Genomic DNA, 17,798 nt, shown 5'->3' on the forward strand with positions numbered 1-17,798 from the left:
AATAACATTAAATGTCCATTCAAAGCCTTTGCTAAGTTTTCTCTGCTACAACATGATATTTGGTATGTGCTAGGCATACAACCTTGAGAACCAGCTTTGAGGCTTTCTTGATGGAAAGGTCTATATTCCAGGCAGTCAAGAAAGCTGCACAGTTCTAGGACCAGCAGGAACCACCCTTCTAAATTTCAAACACTCAAGTCAAGCTGGGACTTTGCAGCTTCCGATGTGCTCTGTCTCTGAGTGTTGAAACTTACTTTTTTTCTAATAAAAAGAAAAGTAAGGAAAGAAAAGCTGCACACAGGTTTTCTAGATGAACTAGCTAATTGCCAGCAGCTGTGATCTCTGTGGGTGAAGGCTGCAATGCAAGGAGCTGGAAACAGGAGAGGAGACACTGTCCCTCCCATTTCCCCGGGGCAGCTCCCCTCTCACATGCTGTGGGAGAAGATGCCAGAGAGGTTGTCAATAGAAAGGCAAAGAAATTGACAATGGAAGGCAAAGAAATCTGCGATTACACAAGGAAGCCACAGCCACCAAAACTCTCACAAAGAAATACATTTTCCTGGCTTTTAGATGACCACAGCTACTACCCAAACCTCCCACTGAAACTGTTTGCAGAAAGGTTTCTTTAAAGACTGAACACAACTAGGATTCTGTAAATACATGATTTAAAACAAACAAAATAAGGTGTATTTCTATAGAAAAACACGTGATCTGCCTGCCTTGGCCTCCCAAAGTCCTGGGATTACAGGCGTGAGCCACTGCACCCGGCCTCATTCACACAATGCTTCCCAGGATTATGGTCGGCTGAGTTCTGGGACACGCAAGCAGTGTAGAAGCTTTACCTCTCATCACATGTGGGGGTGGCGTGGACTCCAGCACCTGAGCTCCTTGTGCCAGCATGGAGATCACGGGTGTTGGTGAAGGATTGGCCCAAGACGGGATGGAATCTGGAGCCACTTTGCTGCCGTAATACAGGGCCCCTGGGTAGAAAAACCTGCATCTGTTAGTTTCTAGGTTTACATTTCCACGGAAATTGCTCACCATGTCAAGAATCTGTTTTATGCACCCCCAGATGTTGTCAGCTTAGGTTTTTCTCCTCTATTTTTATGCCAGAGTTCTCTCTTGTCGGGCTCCCTCTGGCATGTTGCTGAGGGAGGGGTCCAGTGATACGGTTCTTTCTGGAGTCTGGAACCTGAGCAAGGGTGGCCGTGGGAGGAACCACTTTATAGGGCTGGGGAAGGGCCCGGTGACTCCAGTGCAGGCTGGGGAGCTAAGTCTGGGAGAAGGCCCAGGTTACCGTGGCATCTTCCTGGCTCCCTCCCTATTCGCTCACAAACAAGCCGAGCAGGTTAGTTTCCCAGAGAGGTTTCCTTCCTGGTGAGAGAGATTTCGCGTGACAACAAAAGGCACTTTTTGCTTTCCGATAGCCAGGCTAGCTCTCTGTGAGAAAGCCATGCCTAGAAACTAATCCAGGGTTCATTTGTCCCTAGATCTATTTAGCTGTGAGTCTACAGGTAGTTGTCATGGGAACATTACAAGTCAGAGTTCCCCGAATCACGGACCAGTGCAGTAAACTTGGTGTCATGCTTGAACGAAATTAAAAATGCACAAAATCCTTCCATTGTGTGCAAAGCATTCTTAAGAATATATTTCACAGAAATCCAAATACCGCATGTTCTCACTTACCTTGGGTACTACATTGAGAAGTCAATACTGGGTACTACACGGACTAAAGATGGAAAGAATAGACACTGGGGACTTCCAGAGGGGAGAGGGAGGGAAAGGGGAGGTCGGGGGGAGGGTTGAAAAAGTACTGAGTACCATGGTCGCTACCTGGGTGACACGATCATTTGTACCCCAAGCCTCAGTAACATGCAATATATCCAAGTAACTTGCACATTTAGCCCCTGAATCTAATATATTATATATCATATATTATAGGTAGTATATAATTATACATATATAATATATATACATATATAATATGTATAATTATATTATATATAATTATATATAATATAATTGCCATTATATTATATATAATTAGATATCTATAGCTATAATATATATAATTATATATCTGTAGCTATAATATATTACATATAATTATATATCTGTAGCTATAATATATTATATATAATTATATATCTGTAGCTATAATATATTATATAGAATTATATATATTATATATAGGATACTAATAATTATATATTATCTATGATGTATAATTACGTGTGTGTATGTATATAGCATATATGTATATATGTTTCAGTAGGACCAGTCCCCAAGAAAGAGAAGAGAAAGAGATGTATAAGCCTGAGGTCTCCTAGCCCTGGGTGCGTGCACCCTCCAGGGTGCCTGGAGACTTTCTGCAGGACTCAGAGAGCATGGACTGTTTGAAAGGCAATTTCTAGAGTCTCAGTTTAGACATAGACTCTTTCCTAAAGAAACCCTTTTCTCCCAGTTTACAAGCAGAAGGCCTGCTCTTCCCCACTCCCCTCCCGAAAAAGTCCTCCAAGAACCAAAACATCCATTGGAATATTGATGTAGGGCGAAAAACATGATTCCAATGATCGGGAGCGAATGCTTGTATAAGCCACAGGGCTTCCAATTCTTTGCTTTCAACAAAATTGAGGAAGGGCTCACGTTGTCAGCTGATAAATTATACAAGATTTTTTGGACGCTAGGTCCGTATGCATGTTTTGGCATATAAATTTCAAAGAGTTCAGATAAGCGAGTAACTGTACCAACCAATATTTATCGGGACTTCTGCCCATACAAGTTCTCTTAGAAGTAGAATTGATGCTGAATCCTGTCTCTTTCAATCCATTCATAAATAATACTTATCCATGAATACATGAAAAACACCCAGTCACATTTTTCCCAGTAAGAGATTATAGATTATTTCCACTCCAATTTTACTTCTTACGTGTAATCAAATTTATAATTTATTTATATTATTTTGCTCACTTGGTTACTAGTAGTAATATTAATCAGACCCAGTTCAGAAGAGAATTTTGAATACTCAGAATCTTATGGTTATGATTTTTAAATTAAATTTTTAATTAAAATTAAAATTTATAACATTTTTTTCTTATAGATAAGTGAGGTGATTACTAAAAGAAGCGTAAAAATATATTACAATAGGATATAGTTCTGCTGGGCAAGTGGAGTGGAAATACAAGTTCAACTAGAAAAAAGAATAATGTAAAACTTCCAAAAAAAATTTTTTTTTTCGAGACAAGGTCTTATTCTGTCACTCAGGCTAGAGTGCAGTGGCATAATTGGCTCACTGCAACGGTCACCTCCCAGGCTCAAGCAATCCTCCCACCTCAGCCTCCTGAGTACTTGGGACTATGGACACGTGCCACCATGCCTGGCTAATTTTAGTATTTTTTTCTAAAGATGGGGTTTTGCCACGTTGACCAGGCTGGTCTCATATTCACAGGCTCAAGTGATTAACCCACTCCAGCCTCCCAAAGTGCTGGGATTATAGGCATGAGCCACCATGTCTGGCCAGCTTCTAATAATTGTAATACAGGAAATGCTTATGTATTTTTAAAAAATGAATGATAGTAACCAATTAGGTATTCTGTTTCATTAGATGTATTGAAAACAGTGATGTGGTCGGGCACAGTGGTTCACGCCTGTAACCCCAGCACTTTGGGAGGCCAAAGCAGGTGGATCGCCTGAGGTCAGGAGTTCGAGACCAGCCTGGCCAACATGGTGAAAACCTGTCTCTACTAAAAATACAAAAAATTAGCCGGGCATGGTGGCACATGCCTGTAATCCCAGCTACTTGGGAGGCTGAAGTCGGAGAATTGCTTGAACCTGGGAGGCTGAGGTTGCAGTGAGCCAAGATTATGCCATTGTGCTCCAGCCTGGGCAACAGAGCAAGACTCTGTCTCAAAAAAAAAAAAAAAAAAGAAAGAAAAAAGAAAAAGAAAAAAAAGAAAAAAACAGAAAACAGTGATGTAACAGTTTTATTTTAAAAGGTCAATATTTATAAAATACTGTAATTATGTTAGTTGCATATAGAAATTATATTTGTTGCCCAGGAGTTGGAGGCTGCAGTGAGATGTGATGGTACCCAGGCTGGAGTGCAGTGGTCCTCCTGGGCTCGAGAGATCCTCCTGCCTCAGCTTCCCAAACAGGTGATATTACAGGTGCCCACCATCACACCCAGCTAGTTAAAATTTTTTTTTCTTTAGAGATGGGGTCTCGCTATGTTGCCCAGGCTAAGATAAAAAATTTCAAATATTGATGTCAAAAATGTTGGAAGGGTATGCAGGTTTTCAAAAGTTCCTTTGGGAAACATGGGAGCAAAAGGGTCAATGACCACAGCAATAATCCATCCTCCTCCCAGCTGGCAGGAAGAGCTTGGGCACAGGAGGGCGCAGGGCTGGGTGCAAGAGGTGGGCTGGAGTGGGAGAGAGTGGAGGCACTAGGACTTCCCCCCAGGGCAAGAGAGCTGCCTGGCCACTAGTCCCCACAGGTGCAGCTCTGACCTGAGCAGCAGGAGGGATCCTGGGGCGGGGCGTCCGCCAGCATGCGCTCGTCCCCAGCCTCGTTCTCGATCACCAGCGAGGTCAGCGGGGTCACAATGTGGTGGTCTAGAGACATCTGCAGGATCGATCTTGTAATTCTTCTCTTGGCGGCAGCTGTAGGAGCCAGGCTTCTGCATTCAAGAAGTAGAGGTGTTATGGAGCATGGCTGCATTGGAGTGGGAGCCCAAGTCAGCTCCCCGCCCCTGCACCCCACCGCTGCTGGGGTCCAACCTGGGGGTGGGGCAGGACCGCAAAGTAACTGGGAAACAGAACTAACTCACTGGCTTCAAGAAGCTGAGTATTTTATCTAGCTAAGTCTCAAGGCATTATTTATTTACTTATTTATTATTATTATTATTTTCGAGACAAGGTCTCGCCCTGTTGCCCAGGCTGGAGTGCAGTGGCACAATCACGGTTCCCTGCAGCCTCAGCTTCCCTGGCTCAAGCGATCCTCCTCCCTCAGCCTCCTGAGTAGCTGGGACTACAGGTGCATGCCACCACACCCAGCTAATTTTTTTATATTTTTTGTAAAGATGGGCTTTTGCCATGTTGCCCAGGCTGGTCTCAAACTCCTGGACTCAAGCAATCCACCCTCCTTGGGAGCCACGTCTGGCTCCCAAGGCTTTTTTTTTTTTTTTTAACTTTATATTTTAGAGCAGTTTTAGGTTCGCAGTAAAATTATGCAGAAGGTATCAAGATTTTCTATGTGCCCACTGCATACACACGGTCCCCCATATACACGGCCTTCCCCACTGTCAGCATCCATCCCACATCAGAGTGGTGCATTTGTTACAAGGGAAGAAGCTGACACATCATTATCACGCAGAGGCCACAGCTAACGTGGCTGATCCTTGGTGTTGTACATTCTATGGGTTTGGTTAAATGCATAATGACAGGTGTCCACCTTTGGAGTATCATATAGGGTATTTTCACTGCCCTAAAAATGCTCTGTGCTCCACCTACTCCCCTCTCTCCCACACTCCAACCTTTAGCAACTGCTGATCTTTTTATAGGAATTGTTTTAAAATCAATATTTAACGTCTACCACAATTTGCTATATGCCTGTAATGTGCTTCTGTCAGACAGGGAGTTATTTCTCTTTTACTTCACAGTCATAGTTTACAGCCTTACGTATTTCTTCTAATCTTATCAACATCAGGGATTTTCTCTATGAGTTCAGTCATACAACAGCATTTCATTTTCCCAGCCTCATTTAGACCCTGTTCCATCTTCCTGCAACTCCTATCTAATAGATGGAATGAGGCTTGGGAATGGGAACTTTTATCAAACACCTCTGTGTAATTTTGATGTAGGTAGTCAAAGAACCATCCATTGCTCTAGGGACATAGTTTTCAGGTTGGAGAGTTGAGATGCAGCTCGGCTGAGAAGCCAGAGGGGACACGGATGAGCATGGGGGAGCCTTTCCTTAGGGAACATCATAATCACATAATCATTAAATTCTCTTTGGACAAGAATCCATTTTCAAGAGTAAATGCAAATACATGACTGACACATGAAGCAACCAGAGGGGACACAGATGAGCGTGGGGGAGCCCTTCCTTAGGGAACATCATAATCCTTAGTAATCATCAATTTCTTTTTGGACAAGATCAATTTCTTTTTGGACAATTTCTTTTGGACAAGAAGCCATTTTCAAGAATGCAGGGCTGGGCACGGTGGTTCACGCCTGTAATCCCAGCACATTGGGAGGCTGAGGCGGGCGGATCATGAGGTCAGGATCTCTTGGCAGCAGCTGTAGGAGCCAGTAAATGCAAATCCACGCCTGATACATGAAGCAACATGGGTGAATCTCACCAACATCATATTGAGTGAAAGAAGCCAGGAGCAGAGGAATACAGACTGCTTGATTATGTGAAATTTAGGATCAGGCAAAACTGATGATCACAGACATTGAAAGAGTGGATTCCACTGGAGGAGGGGGGTGGGTGTTGAGGGAGGGGAACAAGGGAACCTACCTCTGGATCTGGGTGGTGATTACATGGATGATAGATATAAAAATCCATTGAATGGTGCACTTAAAATTAATGCATTTTGGCTGGGCACAGTGGCTCATGCCTGTAATCCCAGCACTTTGGGAGGCTGAGGTGGGCAGATTACGAGGTCAGGAGATCGAGACCATCCTGGCTAATATGGTGAAACCCCGTCTCTACTGAAAATACAAAAAAATTAGCTGGGCATGGTGACACACGCCTGTAATCCCAGCTACTTGGGAGGCTGAGGCAGGAGAATGGCGTGAACTCGGGAGGCGGAGCTTGCAGTGAGCCGAGATCGCACCACTGCACTCCAGCCTGGGTGATAGAGCAAGACTCTCTCAAAAACATAAAAATAAATAAATAAATAAATAAAATAAAAATTAATGCCTTTTGCACATGTTACTGTATGTTATACCTCAATAAAGAAGAAAAAGAGTGAACCCAGCTTTCTCTAAAGTGTTCAGAACTAGTGGAGGATAATAATTCAAGCCTGTGCTAATTTGCTATCTTTCTCGCTTCCAAACTCTTTTTGTGTATGAATGCATATATTCATGGTGGACATTTCAGTTCTGCAGATCCCGTGGTGTGGGTACTCTTCTCTTCTTACCGTTCAGCTAGCAGTTGGTTGATGGTTAGATAGGCCCACAGTTTCCTGGTGAAATCGGGATCTGCATGCTTGTCTTTCGATAGAAAATCCTGCAAGTCATCCATCTGGGCCAGGGTCTCCAGGACTAACTGCGTGTTAGCCTAGATGATGGAAAGTTCAGTTGAGAGATACCAGGTAATTATAGTTAATCAATTCACATGTTTAGTACCTGCTGCGAATGAAGGAGAATAAAAAAGAAATGGAAGACAAAGCCTACTGAGGAAGGAAATGCATTTCTGTGCTTGGGATTGGGCTTGGGTGAAAGGGTAGGGATTTGTGGAATAGTGGGGAAGATGGCAGAGATATTCTCCTGTCTTCTCCATCACTGATTGCTTCTGTTCTACACCCATGATTTCCGGCAGGCAGAGCTGACGTTCAAGAGGGACTGTGTCTAGGGGGCCAATTAGTAGACAGAATAGGCAGATAAGTGGAAGTACCGAAGTCGCCGTGATAATGCTCTCTAGTTGATCCAATTTAGCAGGGTCAAATTTTCCTGCCACCACAATCTCTGAACCTCCAAAGTAGTTATGGAAATTGTTTTGAGTGACGTCCGTGACTGACGTATGGGGATAGTTGAACTGAACATTCCGGAGCAATGGAGTGGAGACCTGGTTGTAGAATTTCTACAATTCACAAAGACAGAGAGAGAGAAATTATGTTCATACTGCTTTGTAGATCTAAAGCATCTTATTTTATTTTATATTATATTTTATTTATTTATTTTGAGATGATGTCTCACTCTGTTGCCCAGGCTGGAGTGCAGTGGTGCGATCTCATCTTACTGCAACCTCTGCCTCCCAGGTTCAAGCAAGTCTCCCGCCTCAGCCCCCCGAGTAGCTGGGATTACGGGCACTTGCCACCAAGCCCGGCTAATTTTTGTATTTTTAGTAGAGACGGGTTTTCACCATCGTGGCCAGGCTGGTCTTGAACTTCTGGTCTTGTGAGCTGCCTGCCTCGGCCTCCCAAAGTGCTGGGATTACAGGGATTACGTGCCCAGCTGATCTAAAACATTTTACTCTGAGATTCTTCAAAGGATCAGCAGATACCTCTTAATTTATTCACATGGGATGTCTGGGACAAAGGGAAATGCTCATAATTATCAGATTAAAAACAGAGAGAAGACAAAGACTTGTTGAGAACATTACCTTTGATTTAAGAGCCTGGCATTTTTTTCCCTTTCTGTTATGGTCAGCATGAAAAACTCTTGGACAAACTTATGATAAAAGTCAGCAAGAGGTCGGGCATGGTGGCTCGACCTGTAATCCCAGCACTTTGGGAGGCCAAGGCGGGGGGGATCACCTGAGGTCAGGAGTTCGAGACCAGCCTGGCCAACATGGTAAACCCCATCTCTTCTAAAAATACAAAAATTAGCCGGGCGTGGTGGAGCATGCCTGCAATCTTGACTACTCAGGAGACTGAGGTGCGAGAATCGCCTGAACCCAGGAGGCGGAGGTTGCAGTGAGCCGAGATCACACCACTGCTCTCCAGACTGGGTGACAAAGCAAGATTCTATCTCAGAAAATAATAATAATAATTAAATTTTTTAAAAAGTCAGCTGGATTAATATTCCCCAAATCAGAATCTTATCTCTTACTTGTTCCCAAATTTAAATATGATGCCTGGTACTGACACAGGGCGGGGAAAGACATGTTCCTTCCTTACATCATTTTCTCATCTATTTAGTCAAAACAAACCAATAGTTTGTTTTTTTCAATATATGTATTTTAATTTTAAAAAATTTATTTTTTGAACAGATGGATCTCACTATGTTGCCCAGGCTGGTCTTAAACCTCTGGGCTCAAGTGATCCTCCCACCTTGGCCTCCAAAGTGCTGGGATTACAGGCATGAGCCACCACACTCAGCCTCTATCTTAATACTGAAGAAAATTTACATTGTGAAAAATTGATACCAAGGTGCCAATGCGTATTAAAGAGAAAATGGTTGGCCATGATGATAAGAAGACCAATTGCTAGCGGGGCGGGAGAGCTACAAGGAGCTTTGATGATGCTCAGAAGACCTTTTTGTTCAGGGGGTAGGAAAGCCGTTCCCATCACCCACCTGCCTCATACCTCACTGTTACTGCAGAAATATGAGGGTGAGGGGAAACGTGTGAGAAAGGAACTGAGCACTTTCCTGATCCTTCCAACCAAATATGGCTGAGATCATGACCATTCTGAGTTAAGTTCAGTGATGCATCATACATGCATCAGATATGGGTAGTTAAATGATTTCCAGTGAATAATAAAAAAAGAACAGAAGAAAAACGTTACCTTAAGCTGGGAAGACGTGTCCTGGTTTCCATAAATCCTCTGTGCAATTCCACGGTTTTCATTGGAGAGTCTCTTCAAAAAATCATAGTCCACATCAAATCCGATGCCCAAACTGAACAAGGAGATATTGTCTTGGATATTCTCCTTCACATTTTTCTGAATTTTTGACAGTTTTAGTTCACCTAAAGTGGGCGATGACAGAAAGGAAAGGAATAAACAAGTAATGTCATAAAGTTTCTGGAAAATCCAGGGAGGGCGGTTTAGTAAAATTTGTTCAGATTAAAATTGCATTTGTCCTTTGACCTAGTAACTCGATTTCTAGGAGTTTTTCTTAGAGATGCACTCATACATGTTGAAATGAAGTGTGGCTTGCGTTGCATAGCAACATTATTGGGGAATTAGCAACATACTGGAAACAACATAAATATACACCAGTGAGGAGGCACTTGGTTAGATGATGGTATGTTCAAACCGTGAGATACTATGCAGTTACTAAAAAGGACACAGCAACTCTTTATACCAGACAATCTCAAGGACATGTTTAGAGTAGAAAAAAAAAACTAGGTCAATATCAGGGTACATAGGATGCATTTGCAGGCAAGCTTGTATAAATGTACACATGTGTATGTATGCACATACACATGCCTGTGTACAAACATGTATATATAGTATACAGGCATGCATAAACTATCTGTGGAAAGATACATAAGAAACTGGCAACCAGTGACTGATTCCAGGGACAGGAACTGAATGGTTGAGAAACAGGAGTGAGAAACCATGATTAAACCAAATTATGGTTTAACTTTTTTGTTTTTGTTTTTGTTTTTGAGACGGAGTCTCACGCTGTTGCCCAGGCTGGAGTGCAGTGGTGAGATCTGGCTCACTGCAAGCTCCACCTCCCGAGTTCAAGCGGTTCTCCTATCCCAGCCTCACGAGTAGCTGGGATTACAGGCACACACCACCATGTCCGGCTAATTTTGTATTTTTAGTAGAGATGGGGTTTCACCATGTTGGCCAGGCTGGTCTGGAACTACTGACCTTAGGTGCTCCACCCACCTCAGCCTCCCAAAGTGCTGGGATTACAGGTGTGAGCCACTGTGTTTAAAATATTTTAAACTATATTTCCTTTTCTACCTTATGATTTTATTTAAAACTTGAATTTTAAAAGTAATCTGATGAGAGAGAGAAAACCTTGGCTCTACAATAAATACGTAACAATGGCTCTTTCTAGTCTCATTATTAATAAGATGGTTGCTCTCTGGTTTTCTAAAGCTCTGGCTGTCACTGTATTGCCTCGTGCATTGTCATTCCATTTTGCTGTGTCAGGATGTATCAGACCCAGTCCTAGTCTGTATGATAGCACACTCAGACAACACGATCTGCCATTCACTATTACTGACAGTGGCCAGAATAAAGACACAAGTAAAACAAAGATAGCTGGGTGCAGTGGCTCAAACCTGTAATCTCAACACTTTGGGAGACCAAGGTGGGAGGACTGCTTGAGCCCAGGAATTTGAGATCAGCCTGAGCAACACAGTGAGACTTCATCTCTCAAAAAAAAAAAAAAAAAAAAAAAAGAGAGAAAAAGAAAAAAAAGAAATTAGCTGAGTGTGGTGGTGCACATACGTAGTCCCAGCCACTCAGGAGGCTGAGGTGGGAGGATCACTTGAGCACAGGAGGTTGAGGCTGCAGTGAGCTGTGTGCGCTCCACTGTACTCCCTCCTGGGTGACAGAACAAGACCCTGTCTCAAAAAATAAATAAAATCAAACAATGTAACAAAGATAAAAGTAAATAATAGAAGAAGGGAGGTGTTGCTGCCATTTTGTAGAAAGAAAAATGTTTAACTTCAAGGTTGTGTCAGAGAGCAGTCATTTCTCCAGCTGCAACTGGGAGAAGTGTGGAGAATAATAGGGAATATGCTACTGTGGCCTCCAAATGTACTGCTGGGAGGTCTGGGATCAATATTCATCATCCACCACCCCCATACACCATCTTCACATACCTCAAGTTGAGGAAATAAATGCATTTCCCTAGAATGCATCAGCAATCCTCACAACCTACTGTTAAAATTCAGACTCAGATTTCCGCATATTGTGGAGGTGGCACTGAGGCACTCAAGAGCACCCTTGCTGAAAGTGTCTGAGCAGTAGCTTAGGGGGCGAGGGCTGCAGGATCAGAAGACCTCCTTTAGGAAGCATGGGTTTAAAATATTCTAGAAACTCAGGCAAATGCCATTAGAGTTCCCCTTTTAGGCAAACCACCATTCCAAGAAACAACAGTGAAAGTGTTTGTCGTGACAAAGTTGAAGTGACACTTGCCCACTGTTGGATCTCCATCAGAAACCAAAATGATCAGCGAGACGGAGTTGGGGTCCAACAGTCCCAAGTTATTGGCTTCATTCAAAATGAAGATTGCCCGCAGGAGTGCTTCGTTGATGTTTGTGCCTGTTGAAGTAGCATAATGAAACGTTGGGTATGTGTTCTCGCCACACACAGAAAACCCCATCCTGGATTCAGACTCGTATGTTGGTGGATCACTTATCCATCAGTTATTCCATGCCAAAATCATTTCCTTGCTTTCTGAGTGACACAAACTGTGCTCAAGCTGGTGGTCCCCCAGTGCAGTGAAAGATTCACTTGGAAGTAAACTATCCCCTTAGAGATGAATTAGCCCTTTCAAAGCACAGACTGTTAGTTTGTTAAACACCAGGTTAAAGTATCCAAATCAGCCTTGCCAAGACACTCTGAAGACAGTAACATTTTATGCTTTATGCAGGCAATAAAGAAGTCCAGTGTCACTGAACCTTTTTCTGAGAGAGATTAAAATGGTTCAAAGCTTGTGTGGGCTGGATTACAAATTCTACTTTCACTACAAACTTAGCATTCATCCATTACCAATACATGTATTATTTGAGGCAGGCTCTTGAAGGCTGGGGAAGGACTACCGTGATGGGAATAATGCTTCTTAAGTGAACCATGATTTGAACCCAAAAGAAGTGTCTCCTTGGGCTTTAGCCCAACACACTCACCTCCACTGGGCTGGATTTTCTCAATATACCTCTTGGCATCTGAAACCTGTGTTTTGGTAGCTGAAATTAAATCATTTCTCCAAGTTCGAACGTTCTGGTTGAAGTCAATCACAGAGAAATGGTCTTCCGCTCTGAGGTCATCCAATATGGTCTTCATTGCCTCCACAGTCTATTTCAATAGAGAATAAAGATGGGTCCCATTACAGAAAATCTGAGCCTTGGAGGAACTAGGAAGACCAATCGTTGGTCCTGGTCATCTTTCAAGTTATTCTCAAGCTAAACTTCTTCCAGAAAACCTCTTGAGCCCATCTCGGTCAATGCAGACCTACCCCTTATTTATTCTGAGCATGTATCGTTGGCTTTTTGATACTCTTACTATCTTATTTTGCTAGGCACAACCAGTTTGACTAGACTTTATGTTAAGGATCACAAACTTCGAGTGCCACCTTTATGATGCCTGAAAATAAAATATATTTCTCAAGTCCATCTACTCACCCAGTCTCTTAACCTATTTCCTCATCGTTCTCTTTAAACCACCGCCATCACCCTCTTTCTCTAGCTTACGTGTGATTACTTTGATTCCATCTCCACTGAGAAACTGAAGGAGACAGAAGAACATTCCCACAGACTCCCACTACCATAAAATCCCAACTAGCGATATTTGTACCCATACATTTTTCTTTCATACCTGACAACTAGCAGTATTTCTACCTAATGCAAACCCACCTACTCATGAACTAGATTTCATTCCCTCTCTTTGACTAAAGAACATGGTTCCAGCAATTGTCCTTTGCCTTCTCAATTTCCCTATTCTACTGGTACATTTCCATCAACATAAAAACATGTTATTTCTCATCCTTCTACAAACCTCATGTGCATCCACTTTCTTCATTTCTTAGCTTTCTTCTGCAATAAAATTCCCAGAGAGAATTGTCTAAACACACTGTCTCCAAATCTTCTCTTCCTATTCTCTCAGAAGCCCACTCCTTTTGGTTTTCCTCCCTGTCACTCTACTGAAACTGCCCATGTCAAGGTCACCAATGATGCTAATGTCGCTAAATCCAAAGGTCCATCTTCATTTCTCATGCAACTCAACCTGTCACCAGCAGGTGCTCTCATCTCCCTCCTGAACACAAATTCCTCAATTGTCTTCTAGGGCCTCATTCTCTCTTGATTTGTCTCCCCCACTTACTAATTGTTTTTATTAGTCTCTATCACCAGTTATCCTCTTCTTCCCAAATTCCCAATATTAGAATGCTCTGTTGTCTGTTCTTGGCTCCCTTGTCCATCTAATCCTTGGCATTCTCATCTAGTCCCAATGCTGCCAGTACCTTCTATATGCTGGTGAGTCCTAACCGTGTGTCTCCACATCTCACTGTTGAACACCAGGCTTGCGTGGCCAATGTGGGTATTTAATGAACATTTCAGACTTTGGATCCAAAAACAAACTGGGACATTCCCTGCAATGTCTGATTCCATCTCTGTCTTTGCCAACTCATGGATGGCCACTCTATCCTTCTAGTTGCTCAGGCTAAGTCCTGGGGCATCTTTCAGTTTTCTTTTCTTCCCTTGTCTCACAGCTGACCCTTCAGGATATACTGTTTACTCGACCTTCAAAACAGATTCCAGAATCCAGCTCTGATCATGACTGCACAGGCGTTCCATGAGCCACCTTGCCTCTTACTTCTCAGATCTCATCTCCCACTGCCCCTCTCTACTGGCGTCTCTCTCTGTACTTTGCACACTTTCGACTTAGAACCGTTGCATGGGCTGGTCATTGCATTTAATCCCCTTAGGTATCTGCATAACTCTCCCTTCACCTTCTCGGGGTCTCCTCAGTGGTCTTCTCCAGGAAACAAGCCTATTTAAAATTGCATCCCCCTGCAATTGCCACTCTTGATTTCTAACATACGCTTCTTTTTTTTTTTTAAATTTTTATCATAATGCTGCCATTGAACATACTTGTACATTTGTACTTGTGTGTGTATTGTTTATTCTCTGTCCCCTCTCCCCCAGATGTAAGTTTTATAAGCACCCAGAGGGTAGGCATGCGTTTTTTTGCTTGGTTTCTGTTTTTATGCTTTGGGTCTGTTTTGCTCACGGATGAACTAAGTGCATGAATAGTAGGTGCTTTGTAAATATTTGTTGAATGAATGAATGATGGAAGGAAGCAGTGAATAAACTGTTGTATTAAGGCCGGGCGCGGTGGCTCAAGCCTGTAATCCCAGCACTTTGGGAGGCCGAGACGGGCGGATCACGAGGTCAGGAGATCGAGACCATCCTGGCTAACATGGTGAAACCCCGTCTCTACTAAAAAATACAAAAAAAACTAGCCGGGCGAGGTGGCGGGCGCCTGTAGTCCCAGCTACTCGGGAGGCTGAGGCAGGAGAATGGCGTAAACCCGGGAGGCGGAGCTTGCAGTGAGCTGAGATCCGGCCACTGCACTCCAGCCTGGGAGACAGAGCGAAACTCCGCCTCAAAAAAAAAAAACAACTGTTGTATTAAAGCAGTTGTTCTCAACCAGAGGCAATTATTCCCCCCAGCGGACATTTGGCAATATCTGAAGTCATATTTGATTGTTATGATGCAGGGGATGTTGTGCTACTGAAATTTAGCAAATAGACCATAGACCATGCTGCTAAGTATCCTGCAATGCACCAGACAGCCCTCCCACAGCAAAGAATGACCCCATCCAAAATATTAATAGTCCCACTGCTGAGAAACCCTGCCTGGGAGTACAGACCCAGGCAGGCAGGGTCTGTAGAAAACAGGGACTTCTTCTCCTCCTCCTCCTCCTTCTTCTTCCTCCTCCTCCTCCTCCTTCTTCTTCCTCCTCCTCCTCCTCCTTCTTCTTCTTCCTCCTCTTCTTCCTCCTCTTCTTCTTCTTCTTCTTCTTCTTCTTCTTCTTCTTCTTCTTCTTCTTCTTCTTCTTCTTCCTCTTCTTCTTCTTCTTCCTCCTCCTCCTCCTCCTCCTCCTCCTCTTCCTCCTCTTCTTCCTCTTCTTCTTCCTCTTCTTCTTCCTCCTCCTCCTCCTCCTCCTCCTCCTCTTCTTCTTCTTCTTCTTCTTCTTCTTCTTCTTCTTCTTCTTCTTCTTCTTCTTCCTCCTCCTCCTCCTCCTCTTCCTCTTCCTCTTCCTCCTCTTCTTCCTCTTCCTCCTCTTCTTCCTCTTCCTCCTCTTCCTCCTCCTCCTCCTTCTTCTTCTTCTTCTTTTTTTGAGATGGAGTTTCACTCTTATTGCCCAGGCTGGAGTGCAGTGGCACAATCTCTGCTCGCCGCAACCTCCACCTCCTGGGTTCAAGCAATTCTGGCTCAGCCTCCCGAGTAGCTGGGATTACAGGCATGCGCCACCACACCCAGCTAATTTTTTTTTTTTTTTTTTAGTAGAGACAGGGTTTCTCCATGTTGGTCAAGCTAGTCTCAAACTCCCAACCTCAGGTGATCCAACTCCCTTGGCCTCCCAAAGTGCTGGGATTATAGGCGTGAGCCACTGTGCCCGGCCAACAGGGACTTCTTTTAGGTTCCTTACAGATCTTAGGGTAGTAGTGAACTCTTGGGTGGTCAAAAATAGTTGCTGAATGAATGGTTAGTTGGTTGTTCAACTTGGTTGAATGGATGGATGGATTGATGGGTAAGTCAAACATTTCCTTGTTTGGTCTTTAGAATTGCATCCATACATCTCACTTATCACTGAGTAAGCCTATATTGAGCTCTGAGCTGGAAAACATAGATGGGATAGCTTCCCTCAAGAAATTACAATATAATTAGAAATAATATGCTTATATTTATTCAATAGTTATATGTGGATAATGACAAGATATAATAAAACAGGTAGAAGAGCAAAAAGAATGTGACTGATCATTGAAAGAAGAGGTTATATAGAGATTACATTTTTCAAAGAGGTGAGTTTTGAGACAGTTTTTCAAGGAAATATTGGATACAGAGTGGAAAAGAGGAAGAGAAGGAAGAGGAAACAGGAAAGAGGAAGAAGAGAAGGAAGGGAATTTTACACTGGAGGAATGATTAGAAGATGGAGGTGTATGTGCTGTGAAATGCAATAATCGCAAAATTTTAGAAAGAGTTTACACCGGCAGTCAGTAAGCACAGTCCCTGAGCTTCAGCCATAAGTAGGGAGGAGGGATAGAATGATTGCATTTTTAGGAGGGGATCAAAGAAGATAGTGAGTCCCCCCCACCACTGCAAACAAGGGGGTACTTACTTGTTTCATTTTAACTCCCCACATGGAGCCACTCACATCAATGACAAAGAGGATGTTTTTGGGAATTGGGTCCAGGTTGTCAGGAGCAAAGAAGTGGACAAAATATCCATTAAACACCTGAAAAATAGAACGTCTTTGTGAGTCAAATCATGATTCCTGTTTAGAAGGTAGGGAGATGGGGACCTGGGGACTCATCTACGGGGAGGAGGAGGTGGAGCTTGATGTGTATTTGCCTCCACATTTTCCTGCCTGCTCCCCCACCTCCTCTCCTGTGAGGGTCAAGACCTTCCAGCAAAGCATTCCACTGCACTCCCTGCCGCTCCACTCCACACGGCTCCACTCCATGCCGCTCCACTCCACACCACTCCACGCTGCTCCACTCACTCCACTACACACCACTCCATTCCACTCGACTCCTCTCCACTCCACTCCACACTGCTCCACTCCGTTCTACTCCTCTCCACTCCATGCGACACCACTCTACGCCACTTCACTCCACTTCACGCCATGCCACTCCACGCGACGCCAGACCACTCCACTCCACACGATGCCACGCCACTCCACTCTACTCCACTCCACTCCATGCCACTCCACTCCATGCTGCTCCACTCCACTCCATGCCACTTCACTCCACTCCATGCCACGCCACTCCACTCCACTTCACTCCACTCCACGCCACTCCATGCCACTCCACTCCACGCCACTCCACTCCTCTCCACTCCATGTCACTCAGTTTTTACAGAGAGCCCCTGTTCCAGACGCCCTGTTAACCAGCGGTGAATCAGGCAGAGCCCCCACCCTCAGGAGGCTCCTGTCCAGCAGAGGATAAGGATAAGTGAAGGCGATGTGTAGTGCAGCGTGTTAAACACCATGATCAGAAAGTAAAGGGCTCATCAAGAGCGCGGTGTGCATCTAACGCATGCAGGGGACAATTCTCTGGGAAGCAGCATCTCCACTGGGACCTGAGGATGAACTCAGACTTAGCTGCCCTCTTGAGAGCTGGGTCAGGTTGAGATAGTTGGGAGTGGTGAAGAGAGTTCCAGACAGCGCAGCCCCAGAGATGAGAGAGCATGGCATACTTGGAGCTCCACATGTG

At 43.9% G+C, this 17,798-nt stretch overlaps 1 protein-coding gene across 1 annotated transcript in view; it reads right to left on the reverse strand.

The window, feature by feature from the left end:
- LOC105494388 (inter-alpha-trypsin inhibitor heavy chain 2) overlaps nucleotides 1-17,798 on the reverse strand; it is a 46,223-nt gene that overhangs the window by 9,235 nt on the left and 19,190 nt on the right. Inside the window, exons 9-16 of the mRNA XM_071070494.1 lie at nucleotides 16,703-16,819; nucleotides 12,487-12,655; nucleotides 11,777-11,902; nucleotides 9,458-9,639; nucleotides 7,624-7,809; nucleotides 7,148-7,287; nucleotides 4,509-4,678; nucleotides 843-980 (exon numbers count right to left, since the gene is read on the reverse strand). Of these exons, the coding sequence (XP_070926595.1) occupies nucleotides 843-980; nucleotides 4,509-4,678; nucleotides 7,148-7,287; nucleotides 7,624-7,809; nucleotides 9,458-9,639; nucleotides 11,777-11,902; nucleotides 12,487-12,655; nucleotides 16,703-16,819 (1,228 nt within the window). The remainder of the gene's footprint in view (nucleotides 1-842; nucleotides 981-4,508; nucleotides 4,679-7,147; nucleotides 7,288-7,623; nucleotides 7,810-9,457; nucleotides 9,640-11,776; nucleotides 11,903-12,486; nucleotides 12,656-16,702; nucleotides 16,820-17,798) is intronic.

Source organism: Macaca nemestrina, chromosome 9, assembly GCF_043159975.1.
Source record: "Macaca nemestrina isolate mMacNem1 chromosome 9, mMacNem.hap1, whole genome shotgun sequence".
Classification (NCBI taxonomy): Eukaryota; Metazoa; Chordata; class Mammalia; order Primates; family Cercopithecidae; genus Macaca; species Macaca nemestrina.